The sequence below is a fragment of the Silurus meridionalis genome, chromosome 8 (assembly GCF_014805685.1).
Source record: "Silurus meridionalis isolate SWU-2019-XX chromosome 8, ASM1480568v1, whole genome shotgun sequence".
NCBI classification, from domain to species: Eukaryota; Metazoa; Chordata; class Actinopteri; order Siluriformes; family Siluridae; genus Silurus; species Silurus meridionalis.
In genome coordinates, this window is record NC_060891.1 from 24,345,443 (window position 1) to 24,363,216 (window position 17,774).

General features: G+C 38.3%; 2 protein-coding genes and 1 long non-coding RNA gene across 8 annotated transcripts in view; 2 read left to right on the forward strand and 1 right to left on the reverse strand.

The window, feature by feature from the left end:
• Positions 1 to 7,322, forward strand: part of peli1b (pellino E3 ubiquitin protein ligase 1b) — a 45,720-nt gene extending 38,398 nt beyond the window's left edge. For 3 of the 4 annotated variants that reach the window (XM_046855575.1, XM_046855574.1, XM_046855576.1), the window contains one exon: positions 2,756 to 5,461. In XM_046855575.1, the coding sequence (XP_046711531.1) occupies positions 2,756 to 3,328 (573 nt within the window). In that variant the 3' untranslated portion in view covers positions 3,329 to 5,461. Of the gene's footprint in view, positions 1 to 2,755; positions 5,462 to 6,362 lie in introns of those variants that run through there. The other variant, XR_006926667.1, reaches the window with a different exon arrangement.
• Positions 7,323 to 9,789: 2,467 nt separating this feature from the next.
• LOC124389906 lies at positions 9,790 to 16,444 on the forward strand. The gene is made up of 3 exons (XR_006926656.1): positions 9,790 to 9,920; positions 10,095 to 10,235; positions 15,535 to 16,444. It is a non-coding gene; the product is annotated as an uncharacterized LOC124389906 (long non-coding RNA).
• Positions 13,011 to 17,774, reverse strand: part of ugp2b (UDP-glucose pyrophosphorylase 2b) — a 33,163-nt gene continuing 28,399 nt past the window's right edge. For all 3 annotated transcript variants that reach the window (XM_046855483.1, XM_046855484.1, XM_046855482.1), the window contains exons 8-10: positions 17,371 to 17,613; positions 15,107 to 15,211; positions 13,011 to 13,550 (exon numbers count right to left, since the gene is read on the reverse strand). In XM_046855483.1, coding sequence (XP_046711439.1) covers positions 13,443 to 13,550; positions 15,107 to 15,211; positions 17,371 to 17,613 — 456 coding nt within the window. In that variant the 3' untranslated portion in view covers positions 13,011 to 13,442. The remainder of the gene's footprint in view (positions 13,551 to 15,106; positions 15,212 to 17,370; positions 17,614 to 17,774) is intronic.

Below are 17,774 nucleotides of genomic sequence, written 5' to 3' on the forward strand. Positions count from 1 at the left end.
GACCCCCTCCACCCCCCAGCCGCCCAAACCCAATTTGAAACTAAATATCAAGTCAAGACATTGAAAACAAGAAAAGACATTTTACACTGTTCTTATTTCTAGACTGCAGAGGTGGTAAGTACAAATACTTTGTTACTTACTTAAATAGATTGTTTCTGGAATCACTACTTTACTTCTTACATTTTCAATCCAGGCTCCTTACTTTAGTTTTAATCTATTTGGTGACATGATCAATATTTTTTCTCCTCATTGCGTGCCCTTTTTAGCCTATCAATCTTTTTCTTTGCTTTTTTGAATCTACCACTGGTGTATCATTTCCTGGCTCTTACACACCACAGATAAAGACTAGTTTATGAAGTAACAATGAGTAGGCAAAAGGCAACAAGAAGTCTGGGGTTAACATGGATGAGACTGAGAAAGTCAGCGATGCAAACATGACTGATACTTTCCTGATCACCTGATCATCATCATCTTTTCTCTGCTTGTGTTCTACATGGTCGATGTTCAGCATGGATACATTCATTAGGTAACAAAATTAGAAATAATTTTGGATTAATATATTAATATGAGGTGAGGTCCAGTTACCAGCATGACACTAAAACAGGTAGCAGTAATGGCTATGTTTTACTTAAGTACATGTCAGAGCCCAAACTTCTTTACTTTAACTTGAGTGAAAAAGTGTAGTCAGAACTTTTTAAAATTTTAAAACACTTCTACTTGAGTAAAGGGTGTGTGTACTTTTGCAATCTCTGCTAGACTGCTGAGAAGATCTGGAACTGTGTGAAAATGTCACCAGGAGTGTTTTCAATCAGTGCAAGAAGCCTCTCAGATGGACCTGCATGTATAAGATCCACAATGAAGCATTGAACATTCATTGTTTTGATACAATACACTTTAAACCCTATTTAACTCTAATCTAAGTCAGAAATAGTTTTACTATAGTATAGTGTACATTTCTAGAAGAGAAATTAGTCACACAGATGAGGGTGAGTTCCCTCCATGATTTCTCTATTTACAGACATCAATGATGGTGAAATCACCAAAACACAACTATGTTCCTCTGCTTAAGAAGCTGTGAAAGTTGCTCTAGGCAGACTGTGATAAAGAGCGCCAGGCATTGGCCACATTAGTCAAAACCAAAGACCAAATTAGACTACAGAAACCCTTTCAGCTTCATGAACTGTTGAGATCAAAACAAGTCTTTAATAAGAGGCCCAGTGTTGGTTCATGGCTGTTTGATAGCACCTCTGCAGGAAGCCTTGAAATTTTAAGCAACATTACACAGGCGTTGAGTTAAATCTGGGTTAGATGCTGGCCAGTGTTTAAACTGGTTTGTATAAGACACAGTGGTTTATGTGTGTGTATGGTGTGTGTGTGCTTTTAATGGAGACCCAGTGCAGTGGAATCTGAGTACAATGGCCTGGCTGTAATAGAAGCCTGACGCTGGCTAAACTTTGACTAAATGCCATGCCATCTGAGCTTGAAGTTATTGGGCTGAGGATCTCCAGAGACTGTTGTGTAATTGAGCTGTTATTTTATATACATTTTTCAAATCGAGTTACATGATCAAGTTCCTTCGCGTCTTGGGCATGAAGTATGGAATATTTAAATTAATTTGTTTTCCCTGCTTATTTATTTATTTATTTATTTAATAATGTTTGCATTTATCTTATGAAAAGAGGGACTAACAATGAAACACTGACTTCTCATTAAAGTATTTGCAGCTTAAACGTTTACACATTTTGCACATTTTAATCTTGTGTATTTAAATAAAATTAAAATTCTAAAATGAAAATTTAAATGGTAATTATTAATGTGATTAGGTACATTTTGTGCTATATGTGTGTGAGAGCACATACTTTGTGTGTGTGTGTGTGTGTGTGTGTGTGTGTGTGTGTGTGTGTGTGTGTGTGAGAGAGAGAGAGAGAGAGAGAGAGAGAGAGGGAAGATTGCTGGTGTTTGTGCAGTAATTTATGACTTTATTTTAATAAATAGCTTTAGGATTAAAATGCCACCCAAGCAAAAATAATTGGATGCGTGCCCGTGTGTAGCATCAAAATTAATATACACATAAGCCGCACATGCCTACAGACGATTTTTACCATCTTAACGTGTGCGTTTTTTCCGTCTTAACGTGTGCGTGTGCTCACTTGACCCATCAACACTAATAATTCTTTTAATTAGATGTGTTTGTTTTGATTGTCTGGAAAATAAACAGTCATGTGTATACATTTTGTTATATAAACCCTGATGTGTGAACATGAGAGTCTCTTCCAGAAACTCTTCATATTGCTGTGTGAGGTTTAGCAAAATACAGAGAGCTGGAGTGTACTGCCCTCTGGTGGCAAATTTTGCTGATGCTCATTTATAAATGATACTTTGATCAAGTGTTTTTTTTTGTTTGTTTGTTTTTCTCTGGATGTTTTTATTTCTAAAGTGTAGACAAACAAGTTGTGTTGTGATTACTTATAAAAGGCTGCATATCATATCATTGCATATCTTTTATCTGATTAGTAAAGTGATAACATGGCTTGTTGAACAGGACAAATCGACTAGGATGTAATTGTTTATTTTTTATGCTTTGAGAATATGTGTCCCATCAGGGTGGGTTGCATTAGTTAAAAGTAGGAGAAAAAAACATTATGATCTTTTTTCTTAACTTAAATACCAGGTTCCACTTTATCTCCAGGTACACATATAACACATATCAGTCCATATAAAAATGATGATTTTCCTGAATTCTTCCTTCTCACAGGTGGAGAGTGAAACGCAGGAGCTGTCGGATGGTGCGCTGATTGACCTGTGTGGTGCTACGCTGCTGTGGCGCACTGCTGATGGCCTTCGGCGTGCACCCACTCTGAAACACCTGGAAGCGCTGCGGCAGGAGCTGAATGCAGCACGGCCACAGTGTCCCGTGGGCCTCAACACACTGGCGTTTCCGAGCATGCGGAGGTGCCAGGGCGCTGTGGCCGAGAAGCAGCCGTGGGCGTACCTGCAGTGCGGGCATGTGCACGGCTACCACGACTGGGGAGAGCGGGGCGGGGCGGGGGGCGTGACCGAGCGCGAGTGCCCCATGTGCCGCGCCCGTGGGCCCTACGTTCCGCTGTGGCTGGGCTGCGAAGCAGGGCTTTATGTCGACGCAGCTCCGCCCACTCATGCCTTCAGCCCGTGCGGCCACGTGAGCTCAGAGAAGACAGCTGCGTTCTGGAGCCAAATTCCACTTCCGCATGGTACACACACTTTCCATGCTGCGTGCCCCTTTTGCGCTCAGCAGCTCAGCACCGGCCACAACCATGTGCGGCTCATTTTCCAAGGCCCCGTCGACTGACCTTTGTCCAGCCAGCAAGGGCCTCATGACCTATCCCATGCAGTCCTTTTTTCATAACTGTCCTCAATGACCTTTAGTGAAGTTACACAGCATTTTATGCTCTGGACTCTTCACCCTTTTTAGACCTTCTGCCACGGAGAGCCGTCTACGCTCTCACATCCCACACCACTCTATTCCTCTTCAAAACCGCATACTTCTGTGCTGAATACTGTTAAAATAGCACGCCTGTGATGATTCTCCTAAGCTAGGCAACTGTACTGTTGGCCGTGGTGCAGAATTTAGCAGGGCAGTATGTGTGGTTTTTGTTTTTATTTCCTCTGCTTTCTAAGTGACCTTTTTGTATTGATTTTTTCTTAATTGAAGAAAACAGAGAAATCTATATTTTCAAGTGAAACTAAAAAGTACCTGAAAAGGTGAAAAAAAAAAAAACTGAGGAAATGTAAAAAAGGGGCTTTTGAATACAATTGGAAGTGTGATCTGCCACAGGAAGTGCCCAGGTGACCTCGGGGGGGAGTGAACTGGGGCGGTTTGAGTAATATATTACAGTGTTTCTTTGCTAATATGCTAATGGAAAAAAAATTACTTAATTTTAGTGATGCAATAATCATCCTTCACACCACACCACAACACGAACATAACACTTACGAGTCGACTCTTCATCATCACTGCTGCAAGAAAAAGAAAATGAATTTAGATTTTATAGATGTTCTGTTTTTTTTTTTTGGTTTTTTTTTGCTTTTGTTTGTTTTTTTCATGTAAATCAAATATGCCTAACTTAAAACAATGTACCATTTTTATTTATGCATAGTATCGATGTTAATCAAGTGTAAAATTATTGGTGTGTAATTTTTTGATGTTCCACTCTGTGTATGTGCTCTGTTTTCTTACTGTTAATGTTTCTTCTTTTCATTGTCTTATGTGTAGCTTTGGCTGTGTGTGCACTGAGTATTTATGTAGCTAACACAAGTGTGTGTGTGTGTGTGTGTGTGTGTGTGTGTGTGTGTGTGTGTGTGTGTGTGTGAGAGAGAGAGAGAGAGAGAAACACTTCCACCTCAAAGCAATAGTCCGATGGCTTCAGACATACAGCAATGCAGGATGTAAGGCGGATATCAGGGGCTCAAAATAGAAGTGTTAAATTGTAGGTTTAGTGGTTTGAATAGTGATTACACTATTGAGAACATGTAGTTTATGGGATTTGTAGGAAGATGGCAATGATCTATAATTTAAGGGTGTGTCAAAATGAGAAGGGTCAATGGCCGTAGTGTTTGGGAAACCTGCCCATGTGAGTCTGAAGCTATATGTGTGAACGCCTGTTTTAAAAAAAAAGAACCCAACTAAAATACAGGTCCCTTTAATCACAGACCGAAACCAGACGCCCTAACGATCTTTTAAGCAACTCTGCTGTTTGTCTGATTGCTTACTGTATGTGAATGACTTACAACAGTATCTTACAGACTTGACTCCAGTTTTTCAGCTCGGAGCAAATTGGACGTTTCAGAATAGCACTTCCGCTATGTTCTGCTCAATAGGCAGCATTTCTGGGCCAGATTGAAAGGCAGATGTGTTAAAGACGCGCTCATTCAGCATTCAGGTACCTTATTATGTACCTTATTTTGTTTCAATTTGAAGAGGTTTTTACATTTACACTGACAGTGTATAAGGATGGTTCTTATACAGATAGACTTTTGCTTTCAGTCTCTATCAGAAATGTAACTTTAGAGAGATGACAGCGATTGGCCCGGAGCAGAGAGAAACCATACAAGCTGTAACTCTGTTATACAAGAGTTTATAGAGTACTTTAAAACACACGTCATATGTACATAGGTGCTAGTTCAGCAAATCCCATGATTCAGTTATTTATGTTACTTATTGTATTGGAAAATGATCAGGTTAAATTTCCAGACCTGCTGTGTCCATTACATGCTTAATAGCAGGCTGTTAATCAATCAGAATTTTTTTTCCGTTAACATGCTGCAGCACATTTTATGGAAAAAACAAAATACTGGCACATACCGAGCCAAAACTGGACTCATTGAAACGTTCGTAGATATAAAGAAACATTTTTTTTACTATTTTATCAGGAGTGATTGGGCCTTGATTCAATATAATAATAAAAACAATTTTCAATTTCCAGACGAATTCCCTTCTTATGAATCCTTAGAATTAAACATTGGTTTAACAAGACGATTAATATACCTGTATTGACAGATCAAATTTCCTAATTTATTCAAGAGAACCGGAATGATTATTTTATCCTGCCATGATAGTCATTAGTCATTAATTAGATGTGCTGCTACTTTTGCTTTCATACTTCAATTACTATTTACTATGGAGCAAGAAAAAAAATGATAAATAATTAAACATTCTTAATGGCATTTCACTTCCCTGCCTGCAGTGAGCTAAAATATGAGACCGTTCCAGTCAGAAAACATGCATTAATTGTGATCTTTGCTATGCAGGTCATAGATGAAGGAAATCCGGATGCTTTATTAGCCGCTGTACTACATACTCTGACCTACTTTTCACTCGTCAACACCTGCTACTTCAAATCAATGCGAGTTTACCATGATAAAAAAACTCCATTAAAAAACGTTATATACAATTTCTCACAGCAGATGTTGTTCCATAACTGTGCAGGCAAACTGCTACTGCAGCTCTAGGAGATAAAGCCAGTGGAACAGCACATCTGGGTGCTGAATAAGTGATTGTTCAAGTATTTGCTTAATTCTTGTTAAGCAATTTCTGCATTTAACTAGTTTATTATAGTTAAACAGTGGCTACTAGTTAAAGTCATTAAATGTTCAATTCATTACTTTTTTAATAGATAATGATACTATAATACTGGTTTGTTGGTTTTTAATCTCTTCTAAGAGCAACAGGATCCTCAATTACCACATCATGTTCTTTATTAGTGTCACCTCTGAGCAGAAGGAAGTGCTCCTGGCCCAAGGATTTTCGAAGTAAATTTTAGTCTTCATGGACGTCCAACTGCCTAAGACACAAACACAGCTGTGATGTCGAGCGTATTGTCCAGGTGTGTGTGTGTGTGTGTGTGTGTGTGTGTGTGAGATAGAGAGAGCAAGCGAAAAAATCTGGTGTGAAATTGGGCAGCAGAGCTTGAAATGCATTTGAAGCAACTTTTATAAACATCCCAATATCAGCCATACAACTAATCAATTTCCAATCATCCCAAATCAGTCATAACTTTCGTGCCGAGCCCGACAAAGCACCAACCTTTTCCAGCTTCGACCAGATCACACCACACTACAACAGACCAAGCGTTTAGACTGTTGTCCATCATTGAAAGAACATGATAGACTCCCTCTCAAGCAGACTGACATTAATGCTGATGTAATAGCTACCTCAGTGCTTTTGGCTGCCATGTGCTGACCGTACTCAACATGGTATGTCGTACAGATGTTCCGCAGAGGCCCAAATCTCCACACTTGAATCATCACATTGGAAATATTTGTGCTGTAATAAGCTCTGAGAATCCTATTCCTCCTGAGACTTCCCAGCTGTTGCATAGCTGATGCCAGATGCTTAATTTTTCCATCTCCTCACCCAACCTTTGCTCAGTCTCTGTCCTGCCATCCTGAGTGCAGACTCCTGCCAATTCCTTCAGCTCAGGGAGAACTTCCCCCTCTCTTTTGGAAGCAGTGTGTGATAACCAAGCAATCATAAGATCGGTCTATCCTGATTAAAACTGACCATAACACTTAACACACAAGGCTTGAGGATATCTCACTGATGTGAACCTCCATCCTTAATCTTTCATTTCTATCCTCCTTCACTGACTCTCTAGTGCAGAAAGGGCTCCCCCACCATATTTTGTTTTTTCTCAATTTGTTTTTCTTTGTTTGTTTGTGTGTGCATGTTCTTTGTCATTAAGAGCATAGTTTTTGAGGGAATTCCTGTGATTCACTTTGAAAGCTGACAAGGTTACTGATCTGATGGCTTTTGTACCAACTTGAAACAATAATAAAAAAAAAATAAAAAAATGTGGGTGGTTTTATTTATTTTTTGTTTGTAATTGGGGGTATTATCCTAAGAATTAAACACTTGGGAGGTATGATGTTATAGAAAAATAATAAGTGGTGCGTTGCAACCCAAGTTTATGTGGATTCAATATTCAACCCTGGAAATTTTTTTCTCAAAACACATGACATTATATTATTATTATTATTATTATTATCATTATCATTATCATTATTATTATTATTAATTGGAGACGGATGATCCGCTGTGGAGTCCCCTATTGGGAGCAGCCAGAAGAAGAAGATTATTATTATTATTATTATTATTATTATTATTATTATTATTATTTCAGCAATGCTATTTTTACCCATTTAAAGTCACATTTATTGCTGCGTTCAATCAGCCAATCACATTTGAGAATTTAACAACTCTGGTCCGGTACAAAGCATGATCTGTGTGTAGCTGTGACTTGGTGCCATTGTTTCCTCAGCATATAACAAAACCCATTAAATTAATACAATTATTTTAAGTTTTAAAGTTTGTGGACACTTGACCATAAGATTTGTATCTGCTTTTGGAAGATCACGTTACACATGTAGTCCCTATTTGCAGTTATAATAAAATCCACTCTTCTGAGAAGATGTTCCACTAGATTTTGCAGTGTTTTTGTGGACATTTGTGCCCATTCAGACACCAAGTTGTTAGTAAAGTCAGGTACTGATGAATGATGAGGAGGCCTGGTGTGCCTGGGTAAGCATTCAAATTCATCTCAAAGGTCTTCAATTGGGTTGAGGACTATAGCAGGTTTGGGTCTTCTTGGTCAGGTCAAGGGAAAATTTCATTTAACCAAATCCAAGGACATTTTATACAACTGTGTGTCTTCAACTGTTTGGGGAAGAAAAGCATATGGCTGGAAAAGTCGGATTCACTCTGTTATCCTACTTGTAGTGGAATATTAGTAACATCCTCTTTACATATTTGTAACCCCAACTTGTTATAGCACCCTCAATCTCCTTTATCATGACAATGAGGAATACTTGGGTTCAAAAGACCCTGTTTTTACCTTCCCCATTTTAACTTCCATTTAGTTCCCACTCGAAGCACATTCCAAGGTTGTTGTGTGGATGTGTGTCCACATAGTGGCAGTGTTTTGGGACCTAATGGAGTTATACCAGTAAACATATTTTATTCAAAGTGCAAACAGGCTTTTTCCTGCTTAACCTCTGCACACAAGTTTCAAGTGTGTACCATCTCTGGTCCAAGTCTACACAGTTTTCGCTTCATAGCTCACTATTTTGGAAGTTTTGTGTCATAAAGGAGAATAGAAAACGTTAACATGGTGGAATAATGGACAGATCATGTTTTCCTGTGAATGTAGAATACCCATAATCCATTGCTTCTTCCTATCTTCTCAAGATGACTTTTGTGGGACACATCCATAAATGGAAAAGAGTGTGCACGGCCACACGGTGGCATCATTTAAGCCATTGAGCAGGTTGTTCTTGTTTAATCCTGTAAATTTGTGTGTGTGTGTATACAGTACAGACCAAAAGTTTGGACACACCTTCTCATTCAAAGAGTTTTCTTTATTTTCATGACTATGAAAATTGTAGAGTCACACTGAAGGCATCAAGGGCTATTTGACCAAGAAGGAGAGTGATGGGGTGCTGCGCCAGATGACCTGGCCTCCACAGTCACCGGACCTGAACCCAATCGAGATGGTTTAGGGGTGAGCTGGACCGCAGAGTGAAGGCAAAAGGGCCAACAAGTGCCAAGCATCTCTCGGGGAACTCCTTCAAGACTGTTGGAAGACCATTTCAGGTGACTACCTCTTGAAGCTCAACAAGAGAATGCCAAGAGTGTGCAAAGCAGTAATCAAAGCAAAAGGTGGCTACTTTGAAGAACCTAGAATATGACATTTTTCAGTTGTTTCACACTTTTTTGTTATGTATATAATTCCATATATAATTCCACGTGTTAATTCATAGTTTTGATGCCTTCAGTGTGAATCTACAATTTTCATAGTCATGAAAATAAAGAAAACTCTTTGAATGAGAAGGTGTGTCCAAACTTTTGGTCTGTACTGTATATGTATATATATATATAATATAGTCTGAGGTAACTTTTATGAATAAATTATGCATTTTTTTATTATTAAGTTACATTTATATTCTGTTGTGTGAGACGTCTTGGATTTTTTTTTTCTTTAAAAAATATATATTTATTATAATCAGATTTTTTTTTTTTTTGGTCAGATGAAAACAGTAAAGAAGTGGTCACTAAGAGAAACTTGTACTGAAGTGTCATTTAAAGCTTTTAGACTTTAGAAACAACCTTTTACAATTTTGCATAAACCCTACAGGACGATTTCTTTCCTGGAGTTAACATTGGGTTTGTTCGTGCCATCTTGCTTAGGGATTAAGAGAGCTGTGGGTGTAAGTGTAAGTCTTTGTGTTACTTGCATAATGTTGTGTCTTTCATACAGTAATGCAGCACTGGGCTTTCTGCCAAATCACCAAACGTGGCACCGTCCAAAGGGTTCTGGTGTGACGAGCAGGTGAATGAACAGACTGCTGTATTAGTCCTGAGACCATAATGAATCAAGCCACTCAGAGTAAGTGTGTTAACCCTGGGTGAGATTTTCTCATTTATCAATGAACACAAAAAAGTGTCTGAGTTTAATTAGTGAAAGTGGAGCTGTTTGTCATGTTTTAGTCCTAATTATACGACTTGTATTGAAAAATACTTTATACAGTGAAAAAATATTTCTTATGCATTTTTATTGCAGAGTAGAGAAAATACAGTGCAGATATAAAAATCCAACGAATGGCAAAAATCTCCAAAGATTTCCACAAACGTACACCTTGCCTGGGCTTGCCTTTTTCTCCTAGTACATCCTGTTACCATCTCTTTCCCAGGAAAGCTACAGGTATGGCTGTGAATTCGTCACACCAACCATATTTAGTTCTTCCCCAAACTATTAGTACAAAGCGTGAGATGTCTTTGGATTGAGTAACATAAAATGTTTTTCTGGCCTCCTACAGTTTTCTATTCACCGTGTAAACGTCAGAGTGGATTGTTCTTCTCAGTCATTTTAGAGAAAAAGATCTGAGTAGGTGTGAAGATAAATAGGTCATGACAAGCCTTTCAGCTTCAACAGGTGCAGCAAAAGGAGGAGAAGAGTCATGATACTCGTAACAAGATCCTCTTTATAAAATAAAAGGGGGGGGGGTATTATTTGGTTAATCTAATAGGATGATTAACGCCCCCACCCCCACCCCCATGTGTGAAACCTCAAACCTGTCTCTGTAAAATGTTTCAATCAAGTAGCTTATATTAATAACTTTGCATGCTGTTTTAGATTGATAGTAAAGTGTGTGTGAGAGAGACAGAGAGAGAGAGAGTGTGTGTGTGTGTGTGTGTGTGGTGTTAAGATTGCATCTATGTGAGAGGGCAGCCGGAAAGCCATTAAAGTATTTAATATTTCATGCCACGTTACGCAATACCGAAAGTGGAGAACGGGTTTAAAGCTGCAGTAGAAGACTAATGAACATTTCAAATGCACAATCCGTTTCACACATCATTCAATCAGAATAGGTTCATGATTTATACAGGTTTATTTGACAGCAGTTTTACATCAATGCACTTATTTAAACACACAAATGCTTAACTAGTTTGACGATAAGATTTTCTGTAAGAATGAACGTTTATGGAAGGAGTCTCCAGTGTCAGTGCTTTGCAAGATCAAAGCTAGTAGTAATTCTCCTAAATTACAGTCAGACACTTTTGTTGTCATCTAATAAATGATAGACAGATACATTATATGAACAAAAGTATTGAGACACCTGACTTTTCCACTCATATGTGGTTCTTCCCCAAACGTCTTGTGATGTGGTAGCATAGTATTTTCCCTTCACTTCAGCTAAGAGACTCAGATCTGTTCCTGGGCATTTGGAGATGTTAAGAAAAGCGATCTGACCCTGTATGGAGTAGTGACTGTATATAGAATGCTGAGCCGTGTTTATTTGCAGAAGTGTTGAGACAGAAGGTGATTTATCATTGTAAAGGAACATTTTGTTTAAATGAGCAGGTATTATTTCAGTGTTAGTGTAATTGTGCAGTACAGGGAAATAGTGAGCTGTGAGTGTGTGTGTGTGTGTGTGTGTGTGTGTGTGTGTGTGTGTGCCTGCAGGCAGTAAAGGCTTCTACCTTGAGGAATTGTGTTAGTCCTTGAGCTCACTGTGCATCAGTAAGCACCTTCTCTTCATTCTTACTTCCTTACATGACATTCTCACTTTTTCCTGTCTTTTCTTCTTTCCCTCATCACTCCATTCATGGTTCTTCAGTCGTATCCTTTTGCTTAATTATTCTTTCTAATTATTATTTAACAATCCTTCTTAGTCACGTCATTTCATCACTACATCCACTGATAATACGTCTTTCTAAGACTCCTTAATTGTCTCCTAAACGCTCATCTTAAAAATGTTCCCTTCACTTTCTCAAATTCTTTCTCTTGACATTCCTAATCACTTTTTCAAAAATTTATCTTTTTTCTTCTATCCTTCAGTCTCATTTTATCACACTGCTCCTTTACAAAACCTCAGTATGACTTTCGTTCTGTTCACTAGTCTTTCAAATATTTCCAAATATCATTTTTGTTGCACAAGTCTTTACCGTTTCCTTCTTTTGCTTTTTCTTCCCATTTTCGCACTCACTAAAATCAACCTCAATCTCTTTTTTTTTTTTTTTTTTTTACTTATTTCTTGTTTTGAGTCTCTATCACACTCTCAGCATTTTGTCTCGCTTTTTATATTCCTGTATTTTCATTCCTTTCCTTACTTTCTCTCTCCCATACTTTCTCTCTCTCTCCTTTCTACAATCAGCCTCATTTTAGCATCATCTCAAACAATACCTCAGTATTTCTCTCACTTCTTTTTTCTCATTTTATCACACGGTCCCTTGATGTATTTTCAGGCCGTCACTCTTGCCCTTCTTTCTCCACTTTGGCAGCCCTCTAGCAAGTTCTATGCTTTCATTCTTGCTTTTTTTTTCTCCTTTTTTAATGACCTGATTATGCTCTCCTTCTTTAAATCTTTCTACAATCTTTCTCCTGTTATTATATCATCTATAAACAGGACCTATTTCTTTCTCTCAATTTCTCTTTTCTTCATTTAATTTCTATTTTATCACACGGTCGCTTGATCTTTCTTCATGCCATCACTCTCAGGCCCGATTTCTCTCAATCTCTCTCCATTCCTTCATCTGTTACTCTTGCTCATCCTCCTTTCATTACATTAAGCAGGCTTTAGCGAGGTACATTCTCTTGCTTTACTCGTTCCTTTCTTTAACTGCTTTTATTGTATCACACAATTACTTCAGAATTTTATTTTTTTATATTTTGGTTTCTAATTTTAATCTCTCTTTCCTTTGCTTTGGTTTTTCTTTTCAGTTACTTGTTTTAACTTATCCCTCTCATCCCTTTCTGCTTTTCTTTTTCTACTTTTGCTCTTGAAGTTTTCACAATTTTTCTTACTTTCGTTCACGCTTGCTTTGTTTTTTTTTTTTAGTGTAATGAATCCCCCCCCCCAACCCCCACCACCCAATCTTATTCTATCACACTGTCATGAGACTCTCTAAGAATGTTCCTCATGTTCTAAACATCTAAACATGAGTGAATGTGAACAAAAACACACATACACCGCTGTTTTGTTCCATATTGCACTTTATTTTGTTCCAGAACCCGGTGCCGCTCCTGGAACCAGTCACCGTGATCGAAAGCTTATTGCTTTTCTCATTCACATTATATTTTTATATTTTACATGAGTGGGATTCGGGGACAGTCTGCAATGTCACTATTGGGTAGTGCACAAAGGGAAAATACTGATCTCTCTGAGTAGAAAAACAAAAGCAGTGGACAAAAAGTGTTACGACGTATTTATACTGTACAGTTACAAGACAACATTCGGATACTGACATGTTGGAATGTCGGAAACAATAAAACTCTAAAAGAGGCAAAGTGATACAAAAATAAGTCTAGTCTATGAGAGGACATAGCCGAGGCACTGTGTCTGTCTCTCATGAGGCGGAGGGAGGCAGGTGAGGTGGGTGAGGTCATGTGATCATGTGAACGGGATCGTCAGTGGTCCAGGATGCGCAGGTTTCCGGAGACGATTTTATTCTCCAGCATGGAGCCGGCTGGGATGTCGATCCTGTCCCCGTGATTGGCTATGATGATCACCGTTCCCTGTGGGGTCAAAGGGAAGGGGCAGAAATAAGGCACTGACTAGGGAAGGGAAATAATTCAGTGCAGGCAGATGCCATCATTCATTATTCAGGCCTTCAGATGGCGCCTCAGCTTCAATATATAACGATTTTATGAAGATGACCGATTGTTACAGTGAACCTTTTGTGGGATTGTCATTAACCGACAATTATGTCAAACAGTACATCAAAATAAATCAGCACCAATTCAGGAAACGTAAATCATATTCCTTGCCTTTCGGGTTTTTCACTGATTCTAAGTTTCATGCACAAAATATCATATAACTATACTTATATACTTATTTATTGGGATTAATTAATCACCATAGACTTGGTATTACATAAACTTTATGTAATACAGAGACAGTTTACAGAGACAAAACCTTATAAGATTTTTGGATAGCGCTTTTAACAATGTCCCAAAAGCAACATTACAGAAATGTGCCTATAAATTAATTTTGTAGCGATTGGCCAGGCAGAGGGACCGAGCTGGGAACGATATGCTGCAAGTTAGAGCAATAAAGGATAAAGATGGAAATGTGTTGACTAGTGAGGAGAGTGTGTTGAGAAGATGGAGGGAGTATTTTGAGCAGGAAAATGAAAGAGAGAGTGAAGGTTGGATGATGTGGAGTTGGTAAAGCAGGAAGTGGATAGGATTAGTAAGGAGGAAGTGAGAGCAGCGATTAAGAGGATGAAGAGTGAAAAGTCGGTAGGAGCAGATGACCTACAGGTAGAAGCATGGAGATGTTTAGGAGAGATGCAGTGGAGTTTTTAACCAGATTGTTTAACAGGATTTTGGAAGGTGAGAAGATGCCTGAGGAATGGAGAAGGAGTGTGCGGGTACTGATCTTTAAGCATGAGGGAGATGTGCAGACCTGCAGTAACTACAGGGGAATAAAGTTGATCAGTCACACCATGAAGTTATGGGAAAGAGTAGTGGAAGCCAGGCTGAGAGAAGAGGTGACCATCTGTGAGCAACAGTATGGTTTCATGCAGAGTAAGAGCACCACAGACGCCTTATTTGCTTTGAGAATGTTGATGGAGATGTATAGAGAAGGTCAGGAGGAATTGCATTGTGTGTTTGTGGATTTAGAGAAAGCGTATGACAGTGTGAAGAGGGGTTGTGGTATTGTATGAGAAAGTCAGGTGTGTCAGAGACGTATGTGAGGGTGGTGCAGGACATGTATGAGGACAGTGTGAAAGCAGTGATGTGTGCAGTAGGAACCCCTAAATATATCAAGCCAAATTCTCACCCACAAATAAAAAAAACACACACGCGATCACTGCTCTGTTTAGGTTTCAAGTTCACTGCACTTTTGTTTTACTGTGTAACCTACTTGACTTTTTAAAAGTGAGAAAGTTAAGATTTCGTCACGTATATTTTGGAACAGATATAGTTTGGCATCAGATCACTTCTTTGCATTATGCTAGGTTATGTGACGTTTTTAGCTGTACGTGTCCTCAGAGCCTTTTCAACCCGTGAGCTGTGATCAGAATAAAACTAGGATACGAACACGTTCTAATCCTTGTACACTTTACCTTCAGAGAAACGTTCTTCCCAAACGTCACGTCTCCGGAGACAGTCAGGTGATCCAGCTCCAGCATGTCAGGAATACTCTCGAAGCGTATCAGATATTCCTGAACCTGCATATTAGAAGACATTGAGAAATAAGACAGAGGTGTTGATTTTGGCTATAATAAAATAGCATGGGAGTGTTGTATGACTGTTTTTCGACACAAAATCTGACATCTACATGACAGAATACTTCTGTGTCGATAGGTTTGGAAAACTAGATGAAATGAAATGCCATGTGTTGTGGATATTTGGACTGAAGAAACTAGCAATAAAAACATCAAATGTTGAAACTATTTGGTCTCAAATGTTGCCTCATATATCAGGAAAATAAACACTATATTTTTTGTTTGCAAAATTGTTCGTTTTATTTTGTATATTCTTTTTTTTCCAGATCACCTGTAAGCATGCCCTTGACTAAAGAGGAACGTCCTGAAATCTGGCTGGATTTGGGACTCTGTCACAAGCTTACGAGAAACACGGCGAGTGCATCACACACTCCACACTGCTGCTTATTAAACATATTACCCAATATAAAAAGACTGAGAAGCTGCATCTCCATTGCTTAACATACGACTAAGGGTTTATTAGCTTTATAAGCTGTATAGATGTCAAAACATCCTTAATCTGTCATTTCCCTTCTTCATTTAAATAAATTAATGCTTTAAATTACAGTTATTATTGAAGGGACAACGACTGATTCAATAAGACATTCGTCCTATTTACTGCCTTTGTTGATTAATGAATAGGGCATGAGCATGTTATTTACCAGAGCCTTCGGTTTACAGGGACGATGAGACGTCTTGCAGTTTTTAGATATCGGAGCTTATTCCCCAGACTCTAGAAGCTGCTGCATTCTGTATTTTTTTAGAATTTAAGCACTCAATGTGTGCTGTATAATGCAGCCCAGTCTTAAACTTTAACTCCTGTAGCTCAGTCCCTGTAGACCTGAAAATCAACATACTGCGGCTTTAATGAGCCTGACCTACATACCGCTGTGAACCAGCAAACACAACACACACACACACACACACACAACAGAGAGTCCATGCAGATCTACACCGGCTACCAACCTAAAAAAAAAACCCCACCATGTCCTGTGTGCGATTATACAAAAATAAACTTCACTGAGTTGGATGAAGCTCGAGTGGCTTTACAACCAACAAATCGAATCAAATTACATTTTTATTTGTTTTTTATAGTTTTTTATAGATTTTTTATTGTTTTATTTATTTTATTACACATTCATACAGAGTACGAAATGTAGTGAAAATCTTATTCTGATTATCCACCATGTAATAAAAATGTTATAATTACAAACAGGTTTAAAAGTAAATAAAAGTATAAAGTGTAACTATAAAGTATAAGGATGAATATTATATATTATACATATATGCAGTAACATTTCAACATTAACAGGAATGTCATATCCATACCCTTTCTGACTAATTCTGTATATAGATTTTATTATATAATAAAAATGCTAAAAGAAAAATGTTTCATAGATTACTATCAACTATTCATTTTTTTCTTGCTAAACAACATAAATATGTTTTAATATTAGATAGAGCTTCATCTGTAAAAGTCTGTGTATAAGCGGTTACAAAAGAACCTTCTGACCACACCACACCTTCTGACTAATCAGATTCCAGAATTCCGTATCGACCGTTTAACCGTTATCCAAAGTGCATGTTTTTTTGTTTCCTGAAGATCTCCAATCTATAACAGCTCATTGTTTTCCACTAATCAGCCGTTTAATAAGGAGTTTATAGAATTTTGAGAGAGACAAATTTTTTAACCAGCCTCAAGATCAACCAAACACAAAATTCTCCAAAACAGGAAGTGACCACTGCTTATAAAATCACAAACATGTGCGTTGAATGTTGACTACAGTGATCACATGTTGTGGTTTTCACAAGCAAGAAAATTGTAAAAAAAAAAAAAATGCTAATCTGAATAAATAAAACCAATAGATTTTACATTATAAAAGCTAAAGCTTAGCTAACATTATGATATTATAGCATTATGACAGGTGAAGTGAATAACTATCATGGCACCTGTTAGTGGGTGGGATTTATTAGCCAGCATTTTTGTCCTTAAAGTTGATGTGTTAGAAGCAGGTGTATATAAATATATATATTGTATTTACAGTTTTCCAACTAAATTTCCACCAGAAAACCTTTTTTAACCCCTTTATTTAACGTAGGACGGCACTGTTGGCGACTGTTACCTTGGTGAAGGAGCTGCCCAGTTTGACGTGTGGTGTTGTTGGGAACTCTCTCTTCTCGCTCATGGTGAGAGACCCCGCCTCCAGGCTGTACAGGTTAGACATGACCAATAGGAGGTCCGAGGTGGTTTTAACCGGAAGGAAGCGGCTTCGAGGAACATTGATGCCCAGAGCATTTTCGAAGCACTTGATGGCGGCGCCTACTGCCGTCTCCAGCTGGATCACGTTCAGGCCACCGTTCAGAGTCTGAGAAAGAAGGAGAGCAAGAACGTTATTTATAGAGCATGCCTTTGTGCACATGGCAGCTCCAAATACTGTATGCATACAATATATTTAGCTAATATTAAAACTGCTGTAGTTGTCGTTTTCCCCTGATTAACAAATAACCTGGAAATTTCGGAAAATGG